Below are 25,274 nucleotides of genomic sequence, written 5' to 3'. Positions count from 1 at the left end.
AGATTTATTAATGTACTTGAGAGAGAGAACACAAGCACATGAGCACAGGCACATACATGCACACAGGGTGAGGGGAGAGACAGAGAGGAGAGAGAGAAGCAGACTCCCCCTCAGTGTGGAGACTGAGGCAAGGCTCAATCCCACAACAAGAAGATCATGACCTGATCCAAACTGAAGAGTTAGATGCTTACTGAGTGAACCACCCAGGCACCCCCAGCTGGTGATTTTAAGTTGAAGCCAATGCTCATTTATCATTCCAAAAATCTTAGGACCCTTAAGAGTTTTGCTAAAATCTCCTCTGCTTGTGCTTATAAATGGAACAACAAAACATGGCTGAGAGCACATCAATTCACAAAATGATTGACTGAATCTTTTAAGAGCACTGTTGAGACCTATTGCTTAGAAAGAAAGATTCTTTTCAAAATATTACTGCTCATTCATTGATAATGCACCTTTTCACCCAAGAGCCCTGATGGAGATGTACAATAGATGGATGATTTCATGCCTGTTAACACAACATCCATTCGGCAGCCCATGGATCCAAGAGTCCTTTTCACTTTTAAGTCTTATTATTTAAGAAATACAATTTGTAAGGATTACAGTTGCTATAGATAGTTATGCCTCGATAGATCTGCAAAAAGTAAATTGAAAGCCTCCTGGAAAGGATTCATCAGTCTAGATGTCATTAAGAACATTTGTTATTCATGGGAAGAGGTCAAAATACTAAGATTAACAGGAGTTTGGAAGAAGTTGATTGCAACTCTCATGAATGACATTGAGGAGTTCAAGACTTCAGTGGAGAAGTAACTGCAAATGTAGTAGAGGTCACAAGAGAATTAGAAGTGGAGCCTGAAGATATGACTGAATTGTTGCATTCTCATGATAAAACATTCAGTGAATGAGGGGTTGCTTTTTATGGATGAGGAAAGAGGTTGGCTTTTTGAGATGGAATCTACTCCTGGTGAAGATGCTGTGAAGATTGTTGAAAAGACATCAAAGGATATTACATAAACTTATTTGATACAGCAGCAGCAAGGTTTGAGAGGACTGACCCCAATTTTGAAAGAAGTTTTGCTATCAAACAGCATCATATGTTACGGAAAAATGGTTCATGAAAGGGAGAGTAAACTGATATGGAGCACTTCACTGTAGTCTTCTTTTAAGAAATTTTACAAAACTTTCAGCAACCACACCCTGTTCAACATCAGCTGCCATCAACATCAAAGCAAGACCCTCAGCAAAAGGATTATGACTAACTGAAAGCTCGGATGTTGGTTAGTATTTTATAGCCAAAAATAAATAAATAAATAATAAATAAATAAATAGGGTATGTACATTTTTTTGACATAGTGCTATTGTACACCTAACAGTACACTGTAATTTAGTATAAACATAACTTACATGTACCAAAATATTATGTAAAAAACAAAATCTTCAATTTACTCACCTTATTGTGACATAAATTTTATTTTGGTAGTCTGGAACCAAACCCACAGTATCTCCAAGTTATTCCTATATATCCCTTTCTACTAAATCTTTGCAAATACAATTAAATTCTACACATCATCTTAAATTAAGGCATCTCCAATGCCTTACTAATCAATTGCAGGTAGTTTTACATTTTACCTACTAGAAGGTTTTATTTATATGAAACAATGTATTTTAAAGAGGGAATATCGGGATGCCTGGGTGGCTCAGTGGGTTAAGCCTCTGCCTTTGCCTCAGGTCATGATCCCAGGGTGTTGGGATCGAGTCCCGCATTGGGCTCTCTGCTCGGCAGGGAGCCTGCTTCCTCCTCTCTCTCTCTCTCTCTCTGCCTACTTGTGATCTCTCTCTGTCAAATAAATAAATAAAATCTTTAAAAAAAAAAAAAGGGAATATCACAAGATAACTTTCACATATTTCAGAAATATCATTCAAGATTTTTTTTCAGGGGCACCTGGGTGGCTCAGTGGGTTAAGCCTCTGCCTTCAGCTCAGGTCATGATCCCAGAGTCCTGGGATGGAGCCCCGCATCAGACTCTCTGCTTATTGGGGAGCCTGCTTCCCACTCTTCTCTGCCTGCCTCTCTACTTGTGATCTCTTTCAAATAAATAAATAAAATCTTTAAAAAAAAAAAAAGATTTTTTTTCAGGGTACCTCCACCTTAGAACAGGTCATTTTATGAAGTGTCATATATATATACTATAGGCTTAGCATACATTTAATCTTCTTTGAAACTATCAGTATTAGACATTATCAACCAATCTTACAGATGCGAAAACAAGAATTAATCATAAACAAAATTTGCTCAGCTATTAAGTGGTCACACTAGAATTGGAACCCAAGCCTGTCTGAATATTTTCCACTGAATTACATTATTTCTATTGACTTAAAACTAAACAAAGAAAGTGAAGCCCAAATCCATTTGTTTTTACGTTTATTAGCATCTATGTTAATAGAACATTTAATAGTATCTAATGGTTTTTCATAGTCATGAATGATGTTAAACTGAAATTACAGATTATCCATGTAATATATTCACAATCTTTCTTACTTACTAGCTAGGTAATTGAGGGTTAATGATATAATAATATCTTCCCAACCAAAACTAATTCATGAAGACTAAACTAGAGAAAAATGTAGAGAGTATTTTTAGAAAATTAAGTCAATACTATTATTTTTGTTTAATTTCAAGCATTACTACCTTCAGTAGCCTACTTTAGTAGTTGTACTTATGTGTGAACTAAGGCAAAGCTTTACTGCACACAATTCTTATAATATTTATATAGATTTTAGATTTTATAAGCATGTCTATTTTGTGTGTATGTCTGTGTGTTTAAATGCTACTCTTGAAATATTTTCAGGGACTTTATTTAAAGCCTTACAATTAACTCAGTGTGTGTTCCTAGGACCAGCAGAATTTAATCACCTATGAACTTGTTATAAATGCAGGATCTAGGCCCACCACAACGGCTGACTCTGAATTTGAATTTTAATAAGTTCTCTTGCTGATTCATAGGCATTCTGAAGTTTGGGAAGTGCTGTTTTAAAGTATTTTACACTTTCTTTGCAGTGTGTTTTTCCTTTTAATGTGTACAATTATAGACTTCTGAGAACAATTCTTAAAAAAAAAAAGGAGGACCTTTAGGCCTATCTTATTTTTGCAAAAAGTAAATGAATGTATTTTTATTAAGATATCACTGACATAGCATATTAGTTTCAGGTATACAGCATAATGATTCAATATTTGTGTATATTGTGACATGATGACTACAATAAGTCTGGTAGCATTCATCACCATACATAGGTTTGATTTTTTTGCTTGTAATGAGAATGTCTAAGACCCATTCTCTTAACAACTTTAAAATATGCAATACATACAGTATTGCAAACTATGGCCACTATGCTGGACGTTATATCCACATGACTTACTTTTTTTATAAATGGAAGTCTGCACCTTCTGACCACATTTCACCCATTTCTCCCATTCCCTATCCCCACTTCTGGCAAGCACCAATCTGTTCTCTGTATCTATGAGCTCAGTTTCATTTTGTTTTAGGTTCCACATATAAGTGAGATCATACAGTACTTGTCTTTCTGTGGTGACTAACTTCACTTGTTTTGCTCTATTTTTTGAAAGCCAGTGATAATCTGAGTAATGTGATGTAACTGTTTTTGCCAAGGATCCCGTATTAAAATACTTTAAGTGATTCCTAACAAGATTGCCATTAACAAAATCAGCTGGAATGTTATGAGTTTAAATCTTTTGAATTTCTGATATCATTGAAGAATGTGTATTTTGCATCTAATAGTTTTCTCTATAACCCGAAGATGTACAATTCTTTCAGATGTAAAATTCTTTGAGGACAGCCCATAGTGCAGTCAAAACGTTGTCTTTTTCAATGCAGGAAATTCTCACTTTGCACAGAGGTGAAGGACTGTGAAAACAACCATTCAAGCTAAAACCAAGCAACAGTCTTAATAATCAATGAGGGAGGGGCGCTTGGGTGGCTCAGTCAGTTAAGCGTCTGCCATAGAGTCCCCATGGGTCAACTCTCTGCTCAGCGGGGAGCCTGCATCCCCCCCCTCCCTCTCCCCTTCCCTCTTCCACTACCCCTGCTTGTGCTTTCTCTCTCTCTCTGTCAAATAAATAAATAAATAAATAAATAAATAAATACCGTCTTTAAAAAAAAAATCAAAGAGGCAAAACTATGATAGTTCTGTCTGAAGGTCTTTAAAACCTTTTTTAAAACATTAAACACTATTAAGGTTGGTTATAAGTGTATAAGGAAATGGAAAAATAGTAAAACTAATATTCGTCTAGTTCGCTGTCTTTGTAGACAATATGAACATCAAGAATTAAAGTGGGCTTTTTGTAAAAAAAAAAGTTATCAAGATTATTTTGAACGTACTTGCCTTCTTTTCATCATGTAAATCATATTTCAGAGTGAACATCGTTCCTGTACATTGGTGAATTGTCTTAAGCTTAAAGAAGCATCCAGACTTCTATCCTTTGTGCTTTCCATGTCATGAAACATCCCTGAGACTTCCTTTAATGTGAAGTTTATTACCAGCGTCACTTCCTCTAAGACATCTTCGTCCTTTTCATTACAACCACTTTCCTCATTTACGTCAACAAGCTTGCTGTTAAGTTCCTCCAGCAGCACGTGTACGGTCCTTTGAAGAGTGGCATTCAGCATCCCCACAGTCAGCTGCCTCTTCTGTAACTCCAGTTATGTTTGTGCAGGTCCTGCAATGTTGTCTGCATGGTGTGGTGAAAGTTTCTGCTGTAATGCTTACATAGTACTTGCCAGGACTTCCTGCCATGATGCTTGCATATTTTTATTTGTACACTTTACGTCATATTTTTTCCACAACTCAGCTAAAAAAATTATATGATCTCCAGCTGTAGCACTGACAGCCTATTCCAAAGTCTGTGTAAGCTAACAGGCCTTCAGAGTTGAAATAACTCCTTGGTCCATTGGCAGGGTTAATGAAGTTAAGTTTTCACATTTTCGTTTAAATCACCAAGAGAATTAGGGAGACCAAGAGCATTTTCCAACAGTAATAGTGCTATAAATATTAAATTAGTGCACCTATAGTATCTCTCTACTGATTGACAAGAAGGCAAAACAACCACATGTTGTACTATTTGTGGTGTGAACCCAATGACAGATGTTTAGGGATGAATCATTGACAGCCTTAGAAAGAGGGAATGTGATGAATCACATGATGTGCATCCGTTATTTACATAGTGATTTGTGGGCCCAAGAATTAAGAGCAAAGTTTATGTTTTATGCAGTTACTCACAGTTAATATACTGAAGTTTGAGCTTTGGTGATGGGGGAATAATGTTATCTAATGAAACCGTGATGACTGAAATGCGTTCACATCAGAACTATGCAAAGTAAGGGCTGCTTAACTGGGACTCAAGACTAACCTCAAAACATGTTTTTAGGGGCGCCTGGGTGGCCCAGTGGATTAAGCCGCTGCCTTCGGCTCAGGTCATGATCTCAGGGTCCTGGGATCGAGCCCCGCATCGGGCTCTCTGCTCAGGAGGGAGCCTGCTTCCTCCTCTCTCTTTGCCTGCCTCTCTGCCTGCTTGTGATCTCTCTCTGTCAAATAAATAAAAATAAAATCTTTAAAAAAAAAAAACACATGTTTTTATTTTTTAAAATGTTTTTATAAAAGAAAGGAAAAATGAGAAAACTTCCTTACATTTTTGAACTAAGTCTTTGACTTTTACCTCTGAACATGCATTTTTTGAAATTTTTCTTTTTAAACGTCTCCAGTAGTTTTATGACCATTTGCTGAGTACATAATCTTAAACCACCGACAAATGGTTTATTCAATCCTACCAAATGTATTAGGTGCATTATGTATGTGAAGCACTGGGCTAGACTTTTTTTCTAAGAAATAAACTATTACTGGGTTTCGCACATACATTGATTTCTGCCCACACACACACACACACACACACACACACACAGCCATACATACCTGGCACCCAGCAATATACTCATCCCTGTGTAAGGGGGCCTCAAAGGATTTAGAAATGAATTTATCAGGGTTCACTAATACAAAGAGAAAATATTTCCTGAGCATGTATTTTATGACGGGTCTTGTACTAAATTCTTAAACAGTATTTCATAAAATACTCAGAGCAACTACATGAGGCAGGAATTATTAGTATCATTTTTGCAAATGTGAAGAAACTAAGACTCAGAGAAAAAAGCTACATGCCTTGTCTATGTAAAAGGACAATTGTTCACTAAAGCAGTATTTGCTTATGAGATACTATTCAAAGCTGAATGCCATGTTTCACTGCAACTGGTTCTAACCAGCTGAAGATGGTAAAAACCAGGAACCACGAGTTACCTTAGTCAGAGTCAGACTTGACCTACCAAATTATTCCTTCCTGACCCGTGGTTCATAGGACTTGATTTACTTAACTGTACACAGACTTGTGAACTCATTCACCCAATCCATAATGCAAATGTTTAATCTTTAATGGGCTTATTCCACTGTGATTACCCTCCTTTTGGCACTGACTTTTCCCCATCAGAGCACTACTCAGTGAATTTCTTCCCCAGTATGTTCCTTTGCCTGGCAGGTAAATAAAATCAGCTTCAGTTTTTGAGCTGTGGTCATTGTTTTATTGTTTGATACCCAAGATAACACACTTAGTAAGTGACTGAGCTGGGGCACAAATCCGTTCCGACTGACTTAAAACCCACATGCTTAATTTCTATGTTTACTCATTAATTAAATGATGGGAATAAATTGCATTCCAGCCAGCTAGTTCCAAGATGTAAAAAAAGGAAGCTGATTCTACAGCTCTCTTACGAACTCTAATTCATTCTTCCCTTTACAACAGCGATATCCTCACACTTCCTGTTACAGTAATAACGATAATATGAATGGTAATAACAGTGTGATAATATTAACAACAATATAAATGACAACTTAACTACAGATAGTGCTCCCTCAGTGACGGGCCGTCTTTCTTTCCCAGCTATCTCAAACCAGATAATTGAAATGTCTTGTTTCCTGGTGATAACATGAATGTGCATTTATACAATTTCTGTTTGTAGATGTGGGTTAAAATTGGCCATATGTGGAGTAGTAGGGATTGTGACCAGCTAAAGAACTGTGTTGATGTGAAGGCAGCAGCCATTACTCTGTTTCTGTTGCTTGTCATGGAAGAATACCAGACTGGTAATACCAGATTTCCCTCTTTCAAGAGGCACCAAACATCTGGGTCATTATGTAGAGTTTACCACTTTTTAAAATATTATGTAGGCATGCCTGGATGGTTTAGACGGTTAAGCATCTGACCCTTGGTTTCTGCTCAGGTCATGATCTCGGGGTCATAATATTGTGCCCCGCATCGGGCTCTGCACTCAGTGGAGAGTCTGCTTGAGATTCTCTCCATCTGCTCCTCTATGTAAATCAAACTAAACATATCTGCTGGCTGAAATGAGCCCTATCCATAGCCTCTGCTATAGACGCACTGGCTAAGAGGCAAGAAAATACAGTGGAGGCACACTTTGTGCATTTTGGGTCCGAGCTTTCCTACTTGGTGTGCCCTTGGGCAAGTTATTTAGCCTCAGTAGGCTTCAATTTCCTTATCTGCAAAAATGGGTTTAAAAATAGTGACTATCTTGAGTGCCTGGGTGGCTCAGTTGGTTAAGCAACTGACTTCGGCTCAGGTCATGATCCTGAAGTCCCAGGATGGAGTCCACATCGAGCTTCCTGCTCGGCAGGGAGTCTACTTCTCCCGCTGACTTCTCTCATGTTCTCTCTCTCATTCTCTCAAATAAATAAATAAATAATTTTTTAAAAAGAGCGACTATGTCATAGAGTTGTTATAAGATAAATATTAGTTATTTTTATCTTTAAAATGCTTAGTAAAATACCTAAAATTTAACCAATGATTTGTTGTTAATATTTTGCCCCCTTTATCCTCCCTTTTGTGGACCTGCTCTCTACAAAATTCTGCTATTCCAGTTATATGCATCCATTCCAAGGACACGCATTATGAACATTAGGCTATAACTGACACTTCCGTTGTATTAACACAAACAAACAAAACCTTGAATCATTTTCAGTGGCTCAGTTAAATGGCAGGGGAATTTAGAAAGGGAAAAAATAAGCCAAATTTATTCTACTAAATCGAACCACTCATTAAATGGTATTGAACGACTTGGCTAAACGGATAAAATAATTTATATGATACTATTGTCACTAAATGAATAAGGATTTTTTGTTCAGTGAACTTGGATATGTGTCTTTTCAAAGCTCTTTCACCATTTCACCTTTTAATATATCTAACTAATGTATTTAACTTTTCAGTTTATCTTTGTTGGAAGAATTTGACTGTAGCTGTAATGAACTGGAGTCTTTACCTTCTACTATTGGCTACCTTCATAGTCTTCGAACGTTAGCAGTCGATGAGAATTTCCTTCCAGAATTACCCCGAGAAGTGAGGAATAAACTTGTTTCTGTTAATTAACTTTTAACGAATATGTTTTGGGATTAAGACTTAATAAATGCAATGTAGATTCATGAGTTGAGCTGTCAATGTGTATAGGAATTATCTACATATGTATGTGTTAATTGTTTTTTTAAATGATAAGTGCTAAGTTCTTATATTTGACCCAGAAAACCCATTTGACTTAAACATTACTAGCAAAGAAAAGTAATAAAATATTGTAAGTTAATCAATGCTAAGAAATACAATTTTAAATAATTTAATTTAAATGTTTCACTTTTAAGAACAGTAATAAGACATTCTGAGATAATTACATTTCCATTTCTGAAGTGAAAGACTTTTAATGTAAATAACTTTTTTAAACTATCATGTGGCATGATAATATTATTTTTATTTTAGAATTCACCAAAAGATTCTGTTAGTTTTTATTTCTAAGTGGGATTTTTATTTATTAATATCAAGAAAAAATGCAAAGTATATTTTCAATTTAATATTTTCTACTAACCACTTCCATAAAGAAGGAACAGTAGTCAATATGTCATTATTTTAGAGCAAAAAGTTATAAATAACCATGACATGACATACATTACAATGTATCATTGTAACACAAAATAAAACTAACTTGGCCATGGAAATGTCAACAATATTTCATCTTTTGTGAATGAGTGATCTATTAGAAACATAGATATATTCATATTCACTTGGTTGTGTTATTATGTTATTAATGTTAATGTTAAATAATGTTATTAATGAAAACAATGAAGCTAATGAGCATTCTAACAATAAAATTATAAAGAAAATTCTTCCTTCCTAATATGCAAAAGAAGATGAGATACATAGTGTCTTAACATCTAAAGGAATATATATAATATATACATATATTTTAAAGAGTGATTATAAAATATAAAGCAGTAGACATATTAAGAGAGTCTTAAAAGTAATAAGGAAATCTGTAAATTAAGTTATTTTAATATTAAAAATTAATACAAAAATAGTTTACTGTGTATTTCCTTATTTACTTTCTTTTGTTACCCACAGATTGGAAGCTGTAAGAATGTAACAGTTATGTCTCTACGTTCCAATAAACTGGAATTTCTTCCTGAAGAGATTGGACAGATGCAGAAGCTAAGAGTCTTAAATTTGAGTGACAACAGGTATTTCTGCAACATTTCAAAATGACATTAGTTATTTACTGAAAGCAAATCATTGTTCATTATTAATGATTTTAGAAACATTTTCTGTGTCTTATGAAGTATATAGGATGCAAATCAATGTTTTATTGAGAAAATGGCAGAAACCAAATTATTTACAAACTGATATTTCTAAATTTTATTTTTTGAGTAAATTCAGATCATATATTATGTTGTATGTTTAAATTATATAAAACCTATACACCAAATTTATATACCAAAACCCTCCTATATGAAGAAAGCATATTATGAAGACCTGAAAAAGTTGTAATAAAAAGCTATAAATCATATTAATTAAAATCATGTATGTTGGTATGAATGCATGTATGCACATATATGTGTGTGTGTGTGTGTGTGTGTGTTTTCATGTACACATTTATGTCTCCAGTAAATTAACGGGGCAATGAGTATATTGTCAGCACCACCAGAATGCCAGTAAGAATATTGCCAATTAGGTAATACTCAAAAGTCATAAAATTTGTACATAATTTTAAGGTCAACCAAATGGTTATTTAGTCATGTTCAGAGTAGAGCAAAAAAAAAAACCCCAAAAGATAGGTGCCCTTCTTGTGACAAAGGTGTTATAGTGGTGGAGAGGCAAAAAAGAAAGAGCAAAACTGAATTCATCTTTGTTTCCACAATTGTTCTCAAATAGGGAAGTAAAAAAAGTTAATATTGATTGAAGATAACTGCTAAGTAGACAAAGTGATTCTACAGAATAGAATGTATGAACTCGGTTTTCAGTAAGTTTCAGTCAGACAAATGATAGAACGAGAAACTGAGAGCCTGCAATAAAACAGTCAAAGATAACTTTTACGGAATCATTAAGAATATTCAAATCTATAAGTTTCAAGATAAGTGTATGAGTTCTCATTTGTTTAAGACAAATATTAATAATAATGTGATTTTCAAAGACTATTCACTTAGTAATTCAATAATATTCCCATGTGAGGGAATAAAACATTTTATTGAAAGGTTTGGGTTTTCCTTTTTAAAATCAAGATGACAAGGAAGCTTCATAGCTTGGTAAAACAAGAGTAAGTCATATCAAACCAACAGTTATCTCCTGTTTTGACTGGATTACCAGACGGGAAAATGAGGGAAATGCATTGAATGTTGCTGACTCTCAGCAAAACATTTTTAAAATGTGCTAACTGATATTCTTATGAATAAAATTAGGAAATATGGTCATGGAGAAATCATAAGAAGAGATGGATTCTCAGTAGATTCCATTACAATAAACAACAGGACTGAGCTCCATTACTGTTAACCTGGAGGGAGGTTTTCATGATGAGTTACGAAGTCTCTTAAATTCTTAGTCCACTCAACTTTTATTTGTTAATAATCTGCATGATGATATAGAAAATATGCTTATGAAATATTTAAAATGACCCAAAATTAGTAGTACTACAAGTGAAGTTATTTTTTATTCCTTTTACTCAAGTACAATTAACATATAGTGTTACATTAGATCAGGTATACAATATATTGATTCAATAATTCCATACACTACTTGGTGCTCATCACTATAAGTGTACTCTTAATCTCCTTTATGTATTTCACCCATCCCCTCACCTGCCTCTCCTCTGGTAGCCACAAGGTTGGTCTCTGTATGTAAAGATCTTCTTTTTTAATGTTTCTTCTTTCCTTTGCTTGCTTTGTTTCTAAAATTCCACACATGTGTGGAATGATATGGTATTTATCTTTATTTGTCTAACTTATTTCACTTAACATTATACGCTCTAGGTCCATCCTTGTGGGACCTGGCAAACATCAAGAGCTCATTTTTTTTTTTTTGTAGCTGAGTAATATTCCAGCATATGTACACATTTTCTTTATTATAATCATATTTATCCATTAATCTATGCATAGACCCTAGGGTTGTTTCCATATCTTGGTATTATAAATAAAGCTACAATAAACGTAGAGGTACATATATCTTTTTAATTAGAGTTTTAATTTTCTTTGAGTAGATACCCAGTAGTAGAATTACTGGATCATATGGCACATCTATTTTTAATCTTTTTTAAAGATTTTATTTATTTATTTGACAGACAGAGATCACAAGTAGGCAGAGAGGCAGACAGAGAGAAGAGGAAGCAGGCTCCCCTCTGAGCAGAGAGCCCGATGCCCAGGGCTGGATCCCAGGACCCTGGGATCATGCCCTGAGCTGAAGGCAGAGTCTTTAACCCACTGAGCCACCCAGGCACCCCTATTTTTAATTTTTTAAGGAAACCTCATACCATTTTCCACAGCAGCTGCACCAGTTTGCATTCCCACCAACAGTGCAGCAGGGTTGCTTTTTCTTCACATCCTTACCAACACTGGTTATTTCTCGCCTTTCTGATTCTAGCCATTCTGACAGGTATAAGGTAATATCTCATTGTAGTTTTGATGCGCAGCCCTGATGATGAATGATATTGAGCATCTTTTCATATGTCTGTTGGCATTTTGTATGCCTTCTTTGTAAAAAAAAAAAAATGACTATTCAGGTTCTCTGCCCATTTTTTAATTGGCCTATTTGGTTTTTTGGTGTTGAGTTGTATAAATTCTTTATATATTTTGGATATTAACCCCTTTATCAGGTATATCATTTACAAATATTTTCTTCCATTCAGCAGGTTGCTTTTTTGTTTTGTTGATGGTTTCCTTCACTGTGCAAAAGTTTTTTATTTTGGTGTAGTCCCAATAGTTTAATTTTGTTTTTGTTTCCCTTGCCTGAGGAAACTATTTAGAACAATGTTTCTACGGCTGACGTCAAAGAAATTACTGTCTGTTTTCTTCTAGGAGGTTTATGGTTTCAGGCCTCACATTTAAGTCTTTGATCCATTTTGAGTTCATTTTGGGGTATGGTGTAAGAAAATAGAAGGGCTACTAATGAAGTTCTTTATTTAAGAAATAAAAGATATTTCAGTAACTACCATGGGACAGACATGTTGCTAGATGCTAGGGTAAAAGATATGAGTAAGACATTGAGAATCCCACAATATCAGGAACTTAAAATATTTTGTCAGACCAGTTATATTAGCTAATTTTTTTTTCCTAGTACAGTGACTGGAACATAGTGTAGAGCCAAATTAATATTTTAAGTTAATGAATTAATCCATGAATCTTAGCCTTGAGTTAAAAATCAATATTTAGCCGAAGCTGAGGCCAAAATTGAACACTACTATTAGAGAAAGAACTGCCTAAATAAAAGATTAAATATGAAATGCTATCCAAATGCCTTGACTATCACAATTTCATACTTAGAATAGACTAGATTTTAAAAGTTTGTACACTTTAAGAACAATTATGCCTTAGCACTGTCAACTGCAAGATTGTTCCTATGGTCGATTTATTGCACATTTGTGATATTAAACAGAGGCTTATGTTCAATGCAGGTTACTGGAAGTGCAAGGAGAAATGAGTATAACTCATCCTTCTCTAATAGTTTCTTTCTTTTCTTTTTGCTCTATGTTTATAACTGAATTGATGATTTATCTTACATGTTATTGCATATGATTCTGTAGAGGTCCCCCTCATGTAATTTTGATGTGGTGGAATTTATATGCTGCCTATAATTCATCTCCATACAATGTGAAAATTTCTTCCTGTAAGACCTTACTTCATAATTCCTGGCTTAAATGAAATTAAATAACTAAAAACTATAAATGGTTTTTTTGTAATTTGCTTTCATGCTACAAATACTAATATAACAAATTATTCTATAAAAGGAGAATTATATGTTAGCTTAGTTACTCTTTATATTCTTATAAATATTTATGAGATCAGAGAGGTTATTGTGTTCTTCCCAAAGTTTTCTGGCTAATACACACTGTTGATATTCATATTGGCTATCAATATCTTTTCATATTTATTAAATTATTTAAAAATGTTTAGCAGCTTTTACATATAAGTTACTTCCCTCATCCTATTAATTATTATAACATTTTTCATTTCCGTTATCAAAATATATGTACTCATCAGTTGGCTGAAAGAGTTCCAACATATTAAAAATTTAAGAAAATTTTTATTCCAAGTTCTCTCTAAAGTGTGTATCTATATTCAAAAGTGAACATGCAGAAATTAACAATATGTCCATCAGCATGCTTTGGTTGTATTAGCACTTTGCTGAGTAGCTATTATGGTAACCTGTGTAATCACAATTCATTCATCATGCACACTTTCAGGGATATCAGATAGTATGTGAAAGTAGGCATTTGCCAATTTGGTCCTCCAAAGGCTGAAGCCAAAACTAGATCATTTCAATTTAATACCAAAGCTTATGCCAAACTTCAGGTACCTCAAAATGCATTTTTTAAGATTTCCTCTAGGAATATTTACTACACAATACACAAAGGGTGAGAGAACAAAAGGACACAATTTCAGGAGTCAAGATAACATTGGGAGCTGTAGATACCTTTAGTAGTGTGACAGGCATGACCCCTTCCTATCATGGAGGCAACAATTTTGTGGGGCTATCAGCCAGTAAAAAAGATAATCACAAAAATAAATTTATAATTACAAACTATGGTATGTTCCATTAAAGAAAATATAAGGTGCTTTGAGACTACATTGGGGAAAGTAATTTAAATGAAGAGTCAGGAAAAGCCTCTTTGAGAAAATTACATTTAAGCTGAGAGCTAAAGGATATGTGTGATTTAGTTTAGTGAACTTGGGGAGAAAGACTATTCCAGACAGACAGAAGTTTGGCTAATCTTCATGGTGGGCTGATAGAATGCCCATCAGTGGCACTGGGAAGACTAAGTCAGGAAAAGTCGCAGAAGTTTCTGAAGAGGCCTGAGGGGTCAGATCTTACAAGGTTTGACAAGGCATGTCAACAATTTTGGATTTTATCCTAGATATGATAGGAAGCGTTTAAAAGGTTATAAGCAGGAAATTTTCACTTTTTAAAGATTGTTCAGAAGAATGAAATGAATAAGTTACATTATTTTAAAAATAATTCTTCATAAAAATGAACTATATCCACCTTCACCAATGCTATTAGAATTTTCTTGGTTTTGCAGATTGAAGAATTTACCATTCTCATTTACCAAACTGAAAGAGCTTGCAGCTTTGTGGCTTTCTGACAATCAGGTAAAAAATTTTATTACCTGAGTTATTTTATTTATTAAGATAAATTATAATTGAAACTTTGACTTACTAACTTATTCCCCATAGATACCCTTGACAATTACTACAAAATATAGATTATCTTCTAGAAGAGAGATTTTTATAATGATAGCAATTGAAGTATGTATTTCATTGCTACAGAAAATTCAGTACTATAATCTCCACCCTCTTTAAATACTTTGATTTAGCATCTATTTCATTCTGAGAGATCTATTACACAAAATGATCATTTTCATACATTGTTATTTTTGATAGTACATATGTGTCCTGAGGGGACATTCTTTAATTATATCTCTGAAGGTAAAGAATAAGAAATCATTAACGCAGTCCCCACAGAGGGAATTATTATCCTGCATGTTCCTTTTTTTTATACTTTTAATTATAATCAACTTAATTCTAAAACTTTATACAAGAAGTTATCAGATAGTTTTTGCAAATATTATGAGTACTTTCTGTAAAATTGATTTTATATTATTTTTATACTCAGGAAAGTAGGTTATAATTGAATCCATAATTGAGTGTTAATGAATGATTTTAATAAGGAAAATAACAAGTAACAGTTGAAGACATCTGATTTGCCACCAGAAAAAAAACTGGTAATAGAAAATTTTGACATAGTTTATTGGTCTTTTTTACTTTTTTCTTATAATCCTAAATTTTGAAACAGCTATCCCCAAATATGAATGACCAAATAAAAACAAATCATCATGAATTTAGTTTCTTATCATTATTTCCTGAGGATAAAAGCAGCATTATTGGTAAATGAATTGTTCAGACTTCTAGGTGTTGGGCTTTTTTTGTGAAAAAATAAAATAAATCTCTACAAAATGTAAGCGCTAGAATGTTTGTGTTCCTATAGTCATTATAGCACTTGCTTCCATCTGCTCAGTGAAAACATTAGATTGTCATTCAAATTCAAATCTTATCAATGAACTATAGATTTTTCAAGGCATTAATGTATCATTATAAATAAATCATTTCTGGATTCAATGTGAGCTATGCTAATAGAACAGTCAATGCTAGAGTCCTGCATTGTGAAAAAATATCCACTAATATCATGATTTATTATTCTTGTGAGAGAATGAACTGAACAGTGACTGCATCGTTTAACTTTTATTTAGAACAATGATTTAATGTGTTTCTGACTCCATTTCATGAGGCAAATTGTCATCCCAAATCCCCTTTGTGCTTCACTCCTATTGATAAATGTCATGAAATAAGTGGATTTTTTGAACATTAGATATCCCCATTTCCAGTATATTTATATGTGTAGTATATTAATATGTATAGTGTATAATATCAGAGTTCTAAAACACCCTTCAGATAGTATTTCTAAAATCAAATTAATAATAAAGAATGGAATCTTACTATCCATAAGAAATATATTGTTGATATAGTAGATACAAAACTACAGGTGTTTATTTTTACACAGACTCTGGCTTTGGTTACAAAAATCTCTCTTAAAAAATGCTTATGTTTTAACCTAATTAAACTCATAGATGATTTTGCAATAGCATCAATTTGATAGCAATTTCCTTTTATCTTTTTAGGGCAACAGCTTGTAAAAATGAACGAGCGTATAGAACCACGCCAAAAGCTTACTTAGTTGAACCAATGTAATACATCTGGGTCTCTTTAAGATTAAAAGTGACATTACCAGTGAAGATGAATAGGTTTTGTAAAAGAGTATACTAGAGAAAAAGAAACTCTCAATATGAAGACCTTAAAATTTTAGATATTCCTCAGCAATAGTCTTATTTTATGAAATCCTTTCTTGTTTCATTACTTTTTTCCTTGCCTTTCTTTTAATTGTTCATTCAGCTCACTGAGGCCAGACCATTGACCATTATCTTCTATAAAAGTAGTATTCTTCATATTTGCTATTTTATTAATCTAATTTATGTGTTCTTTGCTTCTAGTCCAAAGCCCTTATCCCTTTACAAACTGAAGCCCATCCAGAAACAAAGCAAAGAGTATTGACTAACTACATGTTTCCCCAGCAACCTCGTGGTGATGAAGGTAAATTGTCAGGAAAAATTTCTTTTATGCTTTCACAATTATGGATTAAAGGAATTAATTTTATTCTGATCTCTGGCCAGGAATCCTGGCCCATGGGCAAGGCTATAAAAATAATTACATCGCACATATAAATCATCCAGGGGTTAACCCTAAGCATGAATCTTATCTTACATAATTGGCAAGGAAGAAGTCAAACTTTCACTATTTGTAGATGACACGATACCTACATAGAAAACTTGAAAGACTCCACCAAAAACTACTAGAAATGATAAAGAATTCACTAAAGTTGCACAATACAAAATCAACATCAACTATATTATTTTAAATAAGATTCCAAAAATGTAACTCTCCCTCTTCATATCTTACATGAAAATGTTGATTTCTAGGAACAACTTCCCTTGGTGGGTTGCAAGACTAGGTCATTAGAGTATCCAGCTAACTGAAATGAGCTAAGAAGAGTCAGACCTTAAGGAAGGTTCAACAAACCGTTTTATTTTCTGTGTTCACCAATTTCACGAACACAATTTAAACATTTTGTCCAGTAATTGCAGGTCCCAAATCATTTCACGTTAACAGTCAACCATAAAAAGATGACTTGAAAATAATGACCATTCTTTCTCTTTCAAGTTGAATTTCTCTAAGTGATATCAGTAGCTCTGATAGGAATACTTATCGCAAATCTAAACCTTTTTTTAAATTAATCTTCTATACTTTCTGATGACAAATTTCACAAAATTTTTAAAGGAAGTTTGTCCTTTACCATTTACAACTCCAAATAGGCTCCTTAGCCCAAGCCAGAACAGGCAGCCACACGTGTTTTCTACAGTCTTACAGTAATGGTAATTCTTAGAAGAGTAGACCCACTTTAATACACCCATGGATTAAATCCACCCAATCCACTTGAATGAGAGCAACTTTTTTTTTTCATTTTATTTTATTTATTTCTTTTCAGTGTCCAGAATTCATTGTTTATGGTTCTATTTTCAGGGATAATTATGATAAACATCTTTAGTCTTTGACTTGTAAATATAAGTGAATCATTTTGGGATACATTAGAATATTTTATTCAAATTTTGACTTACAAAAGTAGGAAAGGGATAGATTGTTTTCATATTTTTTTCAGTCTTCAGTAAAACTGAGCTTTTAAATTTATACAAGAGAAGTCACCATGTCTACTTATGCTCTAAGAAAAACCTTAAGTAAGGATTGTTTTTATTCATGTAACTTTACTTATATTTTCATATTAGTATCCTTAGATTACGGAAGTTGTTTTTTTTTTTTTTAATGTAGGGAAAAGTGGAAAGAGTCTCAGATTTCCTGGTAATTTCTGAGATACAGTCTCGTAGATTAAATTCCTCATTTATGGCAGGGAGTGAGGTAGATCTAGTCAGGCAAGGCATGATGTTAAGGAATTAGCCTGATTTATGTTCTGTTCTGTTTTCCTCTGAGAAAAGAAGAGTGGTAATAGAAAAATTTCTTGAACTTTAAGTAAGTTACCCTTTGGCTTTTCAGACAGAAGTATAATAAATGAATTTTCAGAATCCCTTGCAAGCAAAAAAGGAAATACATGATAAAGTTCATCTTTGGGGAAAGAATTTAGGCTAAACTAAGTACTTGTATTGCATTTTCATGTGATCTTCACAATTAATGTTGGTAAGGAAGATATTACTATCAGCCTATATTTTGATATAAATTAAAGATTTATAAGCCACTTATTTTCCTTGTTGAGACATATTTAGACTCATTTTGAGACTGTAATTTTAATGTTACCCTACAAACAAGCTCCCCTCCATTATCCCCACAACCACATACACACACCAAAAAGAAAAGCTTGCAATCACACACATTTTACTGAAAAGCCAATGTTATGTAGTATCTTTTATAAAATCCTGATAGAGGTTAGTGGCTTCAGATATGGGTAAAGGCTCTGTAATCACACAGACTTGGAACAGAATCCTGCACTGACCCAGAGAAGCTATACAACTTTGAGCAAATCTCTTAAACTTAGTGAGAGTTTTCTCGTTAACAAACTGAGGATATATTAGTACTACCACTGGTGTGCTAGTGTGAAGATTAAAAAATAATGTTTTAAAAATGTATATTCCAACTCTCTTTTTATTGTTGTTATTATTATTATTATTATTATTATCCTTTGGAGAACCCGTTCTCCACACTAGAAAACTTCCCAATCCCAGAACATAATTTATATGTACTTAGGAAAGCTGAATTTGAATTAAGATGTAAGAAAACACGTAACAAATATCAAGGGAATTTTATTCCCTCTCTTCTCTTTCTTTCCTTCTTTTTTCCTTTATTTCCTTCTTTCTTTCTCTTTATTTTCCCCTTTTTTAAAATTTTTGTACTTGTTTGTAGTACCTATTGCCATTTTTTGCATAGTGTACTAAGCTCTATTAATAACACTTCATGTAAAAAAAAGCAATAATACTTTGGAATCTAACTATAGATTTCCAGTCAGACAGTGACAGCTTTAACCCTACACTGTGGGAAGAGCAGAGACAACAACGCATGACTGTTGCCTTTGAATTTGAAGAAAAAAAGGAAGATGACGAAAATGCTGGGAAAGTTAAGGTGAAACTTTTCATTTTGTTTCTTCTTTCCTCTCATTATTTTTGTTTGTCCATTGTTATTATTAAAATAGACTTTGGGACAAATTGAGTGACCTCTGCTTAAAGGTCAGATACATATTTGTGTCTCCTTCATTAGAGCATGACGGTAATTTGAAAAGCATTGTGTCCTTCAGAATGTCCCAATTCTGACTGAGCAAATTTGATATACCACCCCATCTTACAGAGTGACAACATGAAAGAGATTCAAGGTGAGAGAAAACCAAAACAAATGAATCTGGGTGATAGGCTTTACCTACGAACCTTATTATATTTTTGAAACACTGAAATTGTTTTCTTTTAATCACTAAGCAAGGCACCAGGCAGACCATATGAGACCAAAATATACATTTATGGAAGAGCCAGTGGATTAATATGTTATATTGGCTTTAAATATCCAAAAGATTTTTGGTCTCTGGGGTATCTGAGAAGAATTTATGAGTTTTCTTAATGAGAAAACAAGTTTTAAAGGAGACAAGTGCCTAATAGCAGGTGATATTCAATTTTTTCACCTCAAACATCTTTTTAAAAATCCTTTATTGGAAGTAATCTAAGTCAAGTAACAAAGTGGAACTTTAAAATCCATATTTTTTCATTATTTAAACTTGATATTTAAAGAGATTTTATCATCAGATCATCATATTGTCATCATGGCAACATCTTGAATCTCTAATCTTTTATAGCAATATTTGTGTACCTTTTCTATCATGAATACTAACAGCTCTCATTCTGAGTGACTAATTGCCTAAGTAAATGTATGTGCATCCTATTAACAGACCTAAATTGTGTAATGTGTTTTTTCTGTCCCCTCATTCCCACATTTTCTAAACTTTTTTCTTAAACCAACACACCCTGGAACCTTACTAGATTTAAACAGTAAGGTAATTGACAAGGCTTACCTCTACATCATTGTGGAAAATCCAAAATGGATTCCCAAATCAAAATGATAGTTTTGTTAATGATTTGGGTTTAAAAAAATGTTTCTGGATGCTTGGTTAATGCTATCTAATAACCAAAGAAACATTTTTTTTTAATTTGTGAATTTCTAGAAATAGCATTGCCAAACTGAAAATAAACAATAAGACCCTTACAGCATTTCAGTTCCACTTTTAAGATTTCATACGTTAAATCTAGAACCAATGGATGATGCATTCTATACTGGACCTCTGATTCATTCTTTTACCTCACTGAATGTCAAAAACTACATGCTTATTCCTAAAAATCCATATTCAAAGGCTCTAACAAGAAAATAGTACTCTTATATACTTATATACTCTGGTATATGTGTCAATGAAAACATAAAAGGCAAACAGTTTATTTAGAAGCCCTGTTTGTGTGTTATGTGGTCAGGTTTGTTTATAATCAGAGTAGGCTCATTATACTTTAGATTGAATTTTCTTTGTGCTTATTTATATTTGATTTATTTATATTTTGGTGAAACAATATTTGTTTCGAAAACTCAAACACTTGGTTTTGACTAATTTGAATATTTCCAATGCCATTGGCTATTGGACAAATTAGAACACAAACAAACTTCTAAATAAATCATCATGGAAGCATGATGAATGGAATATACAGAAATCTTACACCAAATCAATCACACTTTTCTGGTTCATTACATATACATTAAATTTAGCACCATTTTACCTTTCATTTATATAAAATTAAGAAAGGAACCACTGACCTATGCCATCAGCTTCCAAACGGACTAGAGTATAATGCCCTACTTATAGAGCGTATAGTGTAGTGTGAATGCTGCATTGTGTAAAAAATTGTGACCCATTAGCTTCATATGATATTGGTACTGTTTTATTACAGAGAGTTTGAACTAATTTTTTGATGGTTGTTTTAAATGCATTACCCAGAGTGAAAAAAAAATCAAGAGTAGAAAAATGATAAAGTGAAAGTATTGCTACAGTGCTCCTCTTTCTCCCAGAAAATGGAGATTCCTTCTCCCACAGGATCACCCCTGCCAAGCCCCCTGGGAAAGGGGCCAGCGTGGGATTACTCTCCAACCTGCCAGACTGTCTGGCGATTGCTGCACACCATGGGCCAGGTGTGATCAGCAGATCCAAGATATGCCCGTCCCCCAGAATGACCCACAGCTGGCATGGGGTTGTATAAGTGGCCTCCAGCAGGAAAGGAGCATGTGTACTCCATTGCCAGTTGCAGCACAATCCACCACTCTTCCCTCTCTAAGTGGCAGACAGGTAGGCCTAGGTGTTTGGGGTAGGAGAATCCCCCATGTAGAGGCAACCTTGGAACAGTGGTTTTATGGGGTATGTTCTGCATGATTTGGGGTAAGAAATGTTGATCCTGTAGGAACCATCCAATTGCCAATGTTTGACCTCAATTTAAGTTTTTGTTCGCTGACATTGGCAATGGATGGGAAGACCAGGTCAGAGGGGAGGGAACATCAATAATGAGGTGCCTAATGGTGGGATATGGCATGATTTTTTATTTGGGTGCTTCATTTTTATTTATGTTTTTATTTTTAAAGATTTTTTTTCTTTAAAGTGTGGGAATACCAATAGTTGGGCAGAATGTTGATGACACTATTGATAAAATCTAAATTGCCCCCATACATACACACATTTTTGTATTATCAATTCAGAGGGAGATTAAGTAACTAAAACCTGATTCTTAAAATAGCATGAGATTTGAATTGAGATTTGCTTAGAGTGGACTTTGAGCACAAAGATGGACATCTGTTGAAAAGCATCAATTTCCCTCTAATTTGAAGGCACAGATGATGACAATTCCTGTAAGAGAAGATTGGTTTGGGAGTTGTGGCAAATAGGGCTTCCTTATCTCAGTGGGTTGGGTGTTTAAAAGTTCAATGAAAAAAAAAAATTCATGGGATGTGAAAGGACACTACATTTTTGGTAAGCTTTACCATCCACATGCAATGGACTAGATTCTTACTCTGTGTCTTATATTATTTCTGCAATATAAGGCCAGTTAAGAATCCTAACTAAAACTCCTATAGGCTTCCTTTCTATGTAAAATGTTCTGATTAATTCCCAGAATAAGATCCCTAATGATCAGTAATCAAAGCATTAACTATTATTTCTCTTACTGGAATTTATAATCAAACCAAATAAGAATTTCATCATTATATAAGAAAACCACAGTTCTTTGAGAATTCAAGATACCATCTCTAAATGCCCTAGCTATGAACACAAATTCTTTCTTCTATTGCTAACCTTTGGGGGAGTCTCCAACATCTTGCAGCTGCTATTTGCATTTACTGCACTTTTTTTTTTTTAATCTGAGATATATAGAATGTTGCAAAACATTTCTATTTTTCTAAAATTAAAATGAAGTAACATTGCAGTGAAAATCTTGCATTTTAATAAAATGTATATGTAAAATGAACAAATACTTTATGGTGAGTGATATATGCAACATTTTCATGAGAACAATTGACAGTTTTTTCCCACCTATTTATACCACAAATGAATTTACATTATTTCTCCATCCCATATTAGAATGAGGGAATATTTCTAGCCTATGTATTTAGAAATATAAAGAAACTATTTTTATTTGGGCATGACTGAAGTATTAATAATATTGTATTATGATCATGTTTTTGTATTTATGAAGCATTGCATAAGAGTTAAAAAGTAGGAAGGCATAGGCAAAACAATCTGTAAAAGGGTATAAAATATGCTTTGACAGAGTTTACAAACATAGCAATTATAAAATATTATAGTTTCTTTTAAGAAGAAATTAAAAAATAACTGCTTAAAAATTTGAAATTATCTTATTTAACTCAATAAAATTTATATTTTAGATGTACACACACTCTTTTCTACAAGATTGTACAAATATGTGCTTTACTTATATCAGAGAATAGCCTTGAGCCGAGTAAAACGACATAAGCTTTGGAGTCAAAGACCTGAGTTGTATGACTTTGGGCAAGGAACTTATAGTGCCTGAGCCCTATTCAGTGCCTGAGCCCATATTTTCCCAGGGCAAAAGGAACAGCTGCTACAATGGGTTATAAAATTTAAACTATATTTAATTATAATTAATTATAAATATTTAATGAATGTTAATAATTATAATTATTTATAGTTTATTTATATTCAAATATATGGTAAACAATAAACAATAAAATAAGAATTATTTATTATATAAATAACTATTAATAATTTAAATATCTTTATAAAACATTTTGCATGTGCCTGGCAGATGGCAGATACTGAATAAATGATAGTTGTTGCTATATGCAATCTGGAAAAAGTCCAAACTGTTACAGGTAGTATGGAGTTTTATATGTGTGTGTATGTATGTATATATATAAACATATTTATATATATACATATATATGTTAATATAGTAAAATTTAAACTGCCAAGAAAATTCAGATTTTAAAAATACCTAAGTAGAATCTGACTTTAGAAAATAGTATCTAATCTCTGTATAGAATTTATACATTTCCAAAAGATTTTCATAGTTATTATCTCATTTTCGTTCTAGATTAACTAAAGATATTATCATTCCCATTTTACACGAACAGAAACTAGACAGAAAAATTAGTGGCTGACAGCTTGTCAGGGGTAAATCTGTGGCTTAGATTTAGGTCTCCTGACTCCACGTCCAGCAAGTTCTGTTGGTAGACTAGTAAATGGGAAGCAAGGAGCTTGTTGTCTAGGTGGAACAAATCCAAGTTTTATAAGACCTGAAATCCCCACAGTTCAGAGAAGGGCTTCTTTAAGGAAAAGAATATGAAATAATCATGTAAATAAAAAAGTAGGGCCCCTCACAAGACTATGGAAAGAGCATACGCAGGTGATAGGCTCTAAAGCTTAAGCTTCATTAGCCTGACAAATCTGCTTCTGTTTCTATATTTAAATATTTTTCAAAGATAAAGTACCCAAACATATTCTGATGATGTGACTAAAATATTATATTAACTTGCTTATAAAATAACCAGAAAATATTGGCACTGTGACCATTAGTAAATAGTCATCTCACTGTGTCAGATGAGACATAGCAGCTACAAAAAATAAATTACATTATTCAATTTAGAAGTGTAATTTTAGCAATGAGGATTTTTTAAGGTACATAAAATTTTAATCTATTGTCTTACATGAAAATTATTTTTCATTCATATACCATTGGTCATTAAAAATTAAAAGATGTTCTTAATTGGCATTATAGCCATACCACTCCACAATCTATATTTTTTTAAATGTAGTTTTTTGACTTTTAGGCCTTTGCTATCAAGTACTTTTAAATGAGTTCAACAATATAATTTAAAATTAGACTTAATCTGTGATTAACATTTCTAATTCCAACTTAAACAGCAGATCCAAGAATGCATGCATCCCAATGGACTTTGTCTAGCATGGATATCATTCTTTTTATGTTTATTTAAGAATGCATTATAAATTAAGTACCCTGAGCTATATTTATATTACATTTTAACAACTTACACTTTTTTTCTGAGAACTCTTTTTCTTGGGTTATATTTTTAAACGGTAGCTTTATTTCTATATATTATTAATTTCATTCTTGTTTGGGAGTGTAAAAGACTACAAAAGTACTTATACTAGTAAAATTATCTGGGTTTTCCTCAACTTTCCAAAAAGCTATTGGAAAAAGAATTTTGTATGTTTAATACTGAAAGGAATGTTAGAAGTCATCAAGTGGAGTCCAATCCCAGTATTTGATATGGAAAATGAGCCACAAGGAAGAATAAATGTAAAAAGTTGGTGGATTCGTTAAAACTGCAGATGAGCAAAAGTGTTTGAATTCATATTTATAATCCTCAGATCTATTCCACCACCATAGTTTCTTACATCCCATGAATTACATGGGTGTGGGTGGGTGGTATTTCTCC

General features: G+C 33.2%; 1 protein-coding gene across 5 annotated transcripts in view; it reads left to right on the top strand.

Moving 5' to 3' along the window:
• The window catches only part of LRRC7 (leucine rich repeat containing 7), a 575,277-nt gene that overhangs the window by 442,376 nt on the left and 107,627 nt on the right, over nt 1–25,274 (top strand). For all 5 annotated transcript variants that reach the window (XM_047725077.1, XM_047725083.1, XM_047725078.1 and 2 more), the window contains exons 12-17: nt 8,337–8,466; nt 9,514–9,629; nt 14,675–14,744; nt 16,700–16,799; nt 19,264–19,388; nt 21,385–21,633. In XM_047725077.1, coding sequence (XP_047581033.1) covers nt 8,337–8,466; nt 9,514–9,629; nt 14,675–14,744; nt 16,700–16,799; nt 19,264–19,388; nt 21,385–21,633 — 790 coding nt within the window. The remainder of the gene's footprint in view (nt 1–8,336; nt 8,467–9,513; nt 9,630–14,674; nt 14,745–16,699; nt 16,800–19,263; nt 19,389–21,384; nt 21,634–25,274) is intronic.

This window comes from Lutra lutra, chromosome 4, assembly GCF_902655055.1.
Source record: "Lutra lutra chromosome 4, mLutLut1.2, whole genome shotgun sequence".
In the NCBI taxonomy this organism is placed as follows: Eukaryota; Metazoa; Chordata; class Mammalia; order Carnivora; family Mustelidae; genus Lutra; species Lutra lutra.
The sequence above is the reverse complement of the archived record's forward strand: the minus strand, read 5'-3'. Positions and strand labels throughout refer to the sequence as shown.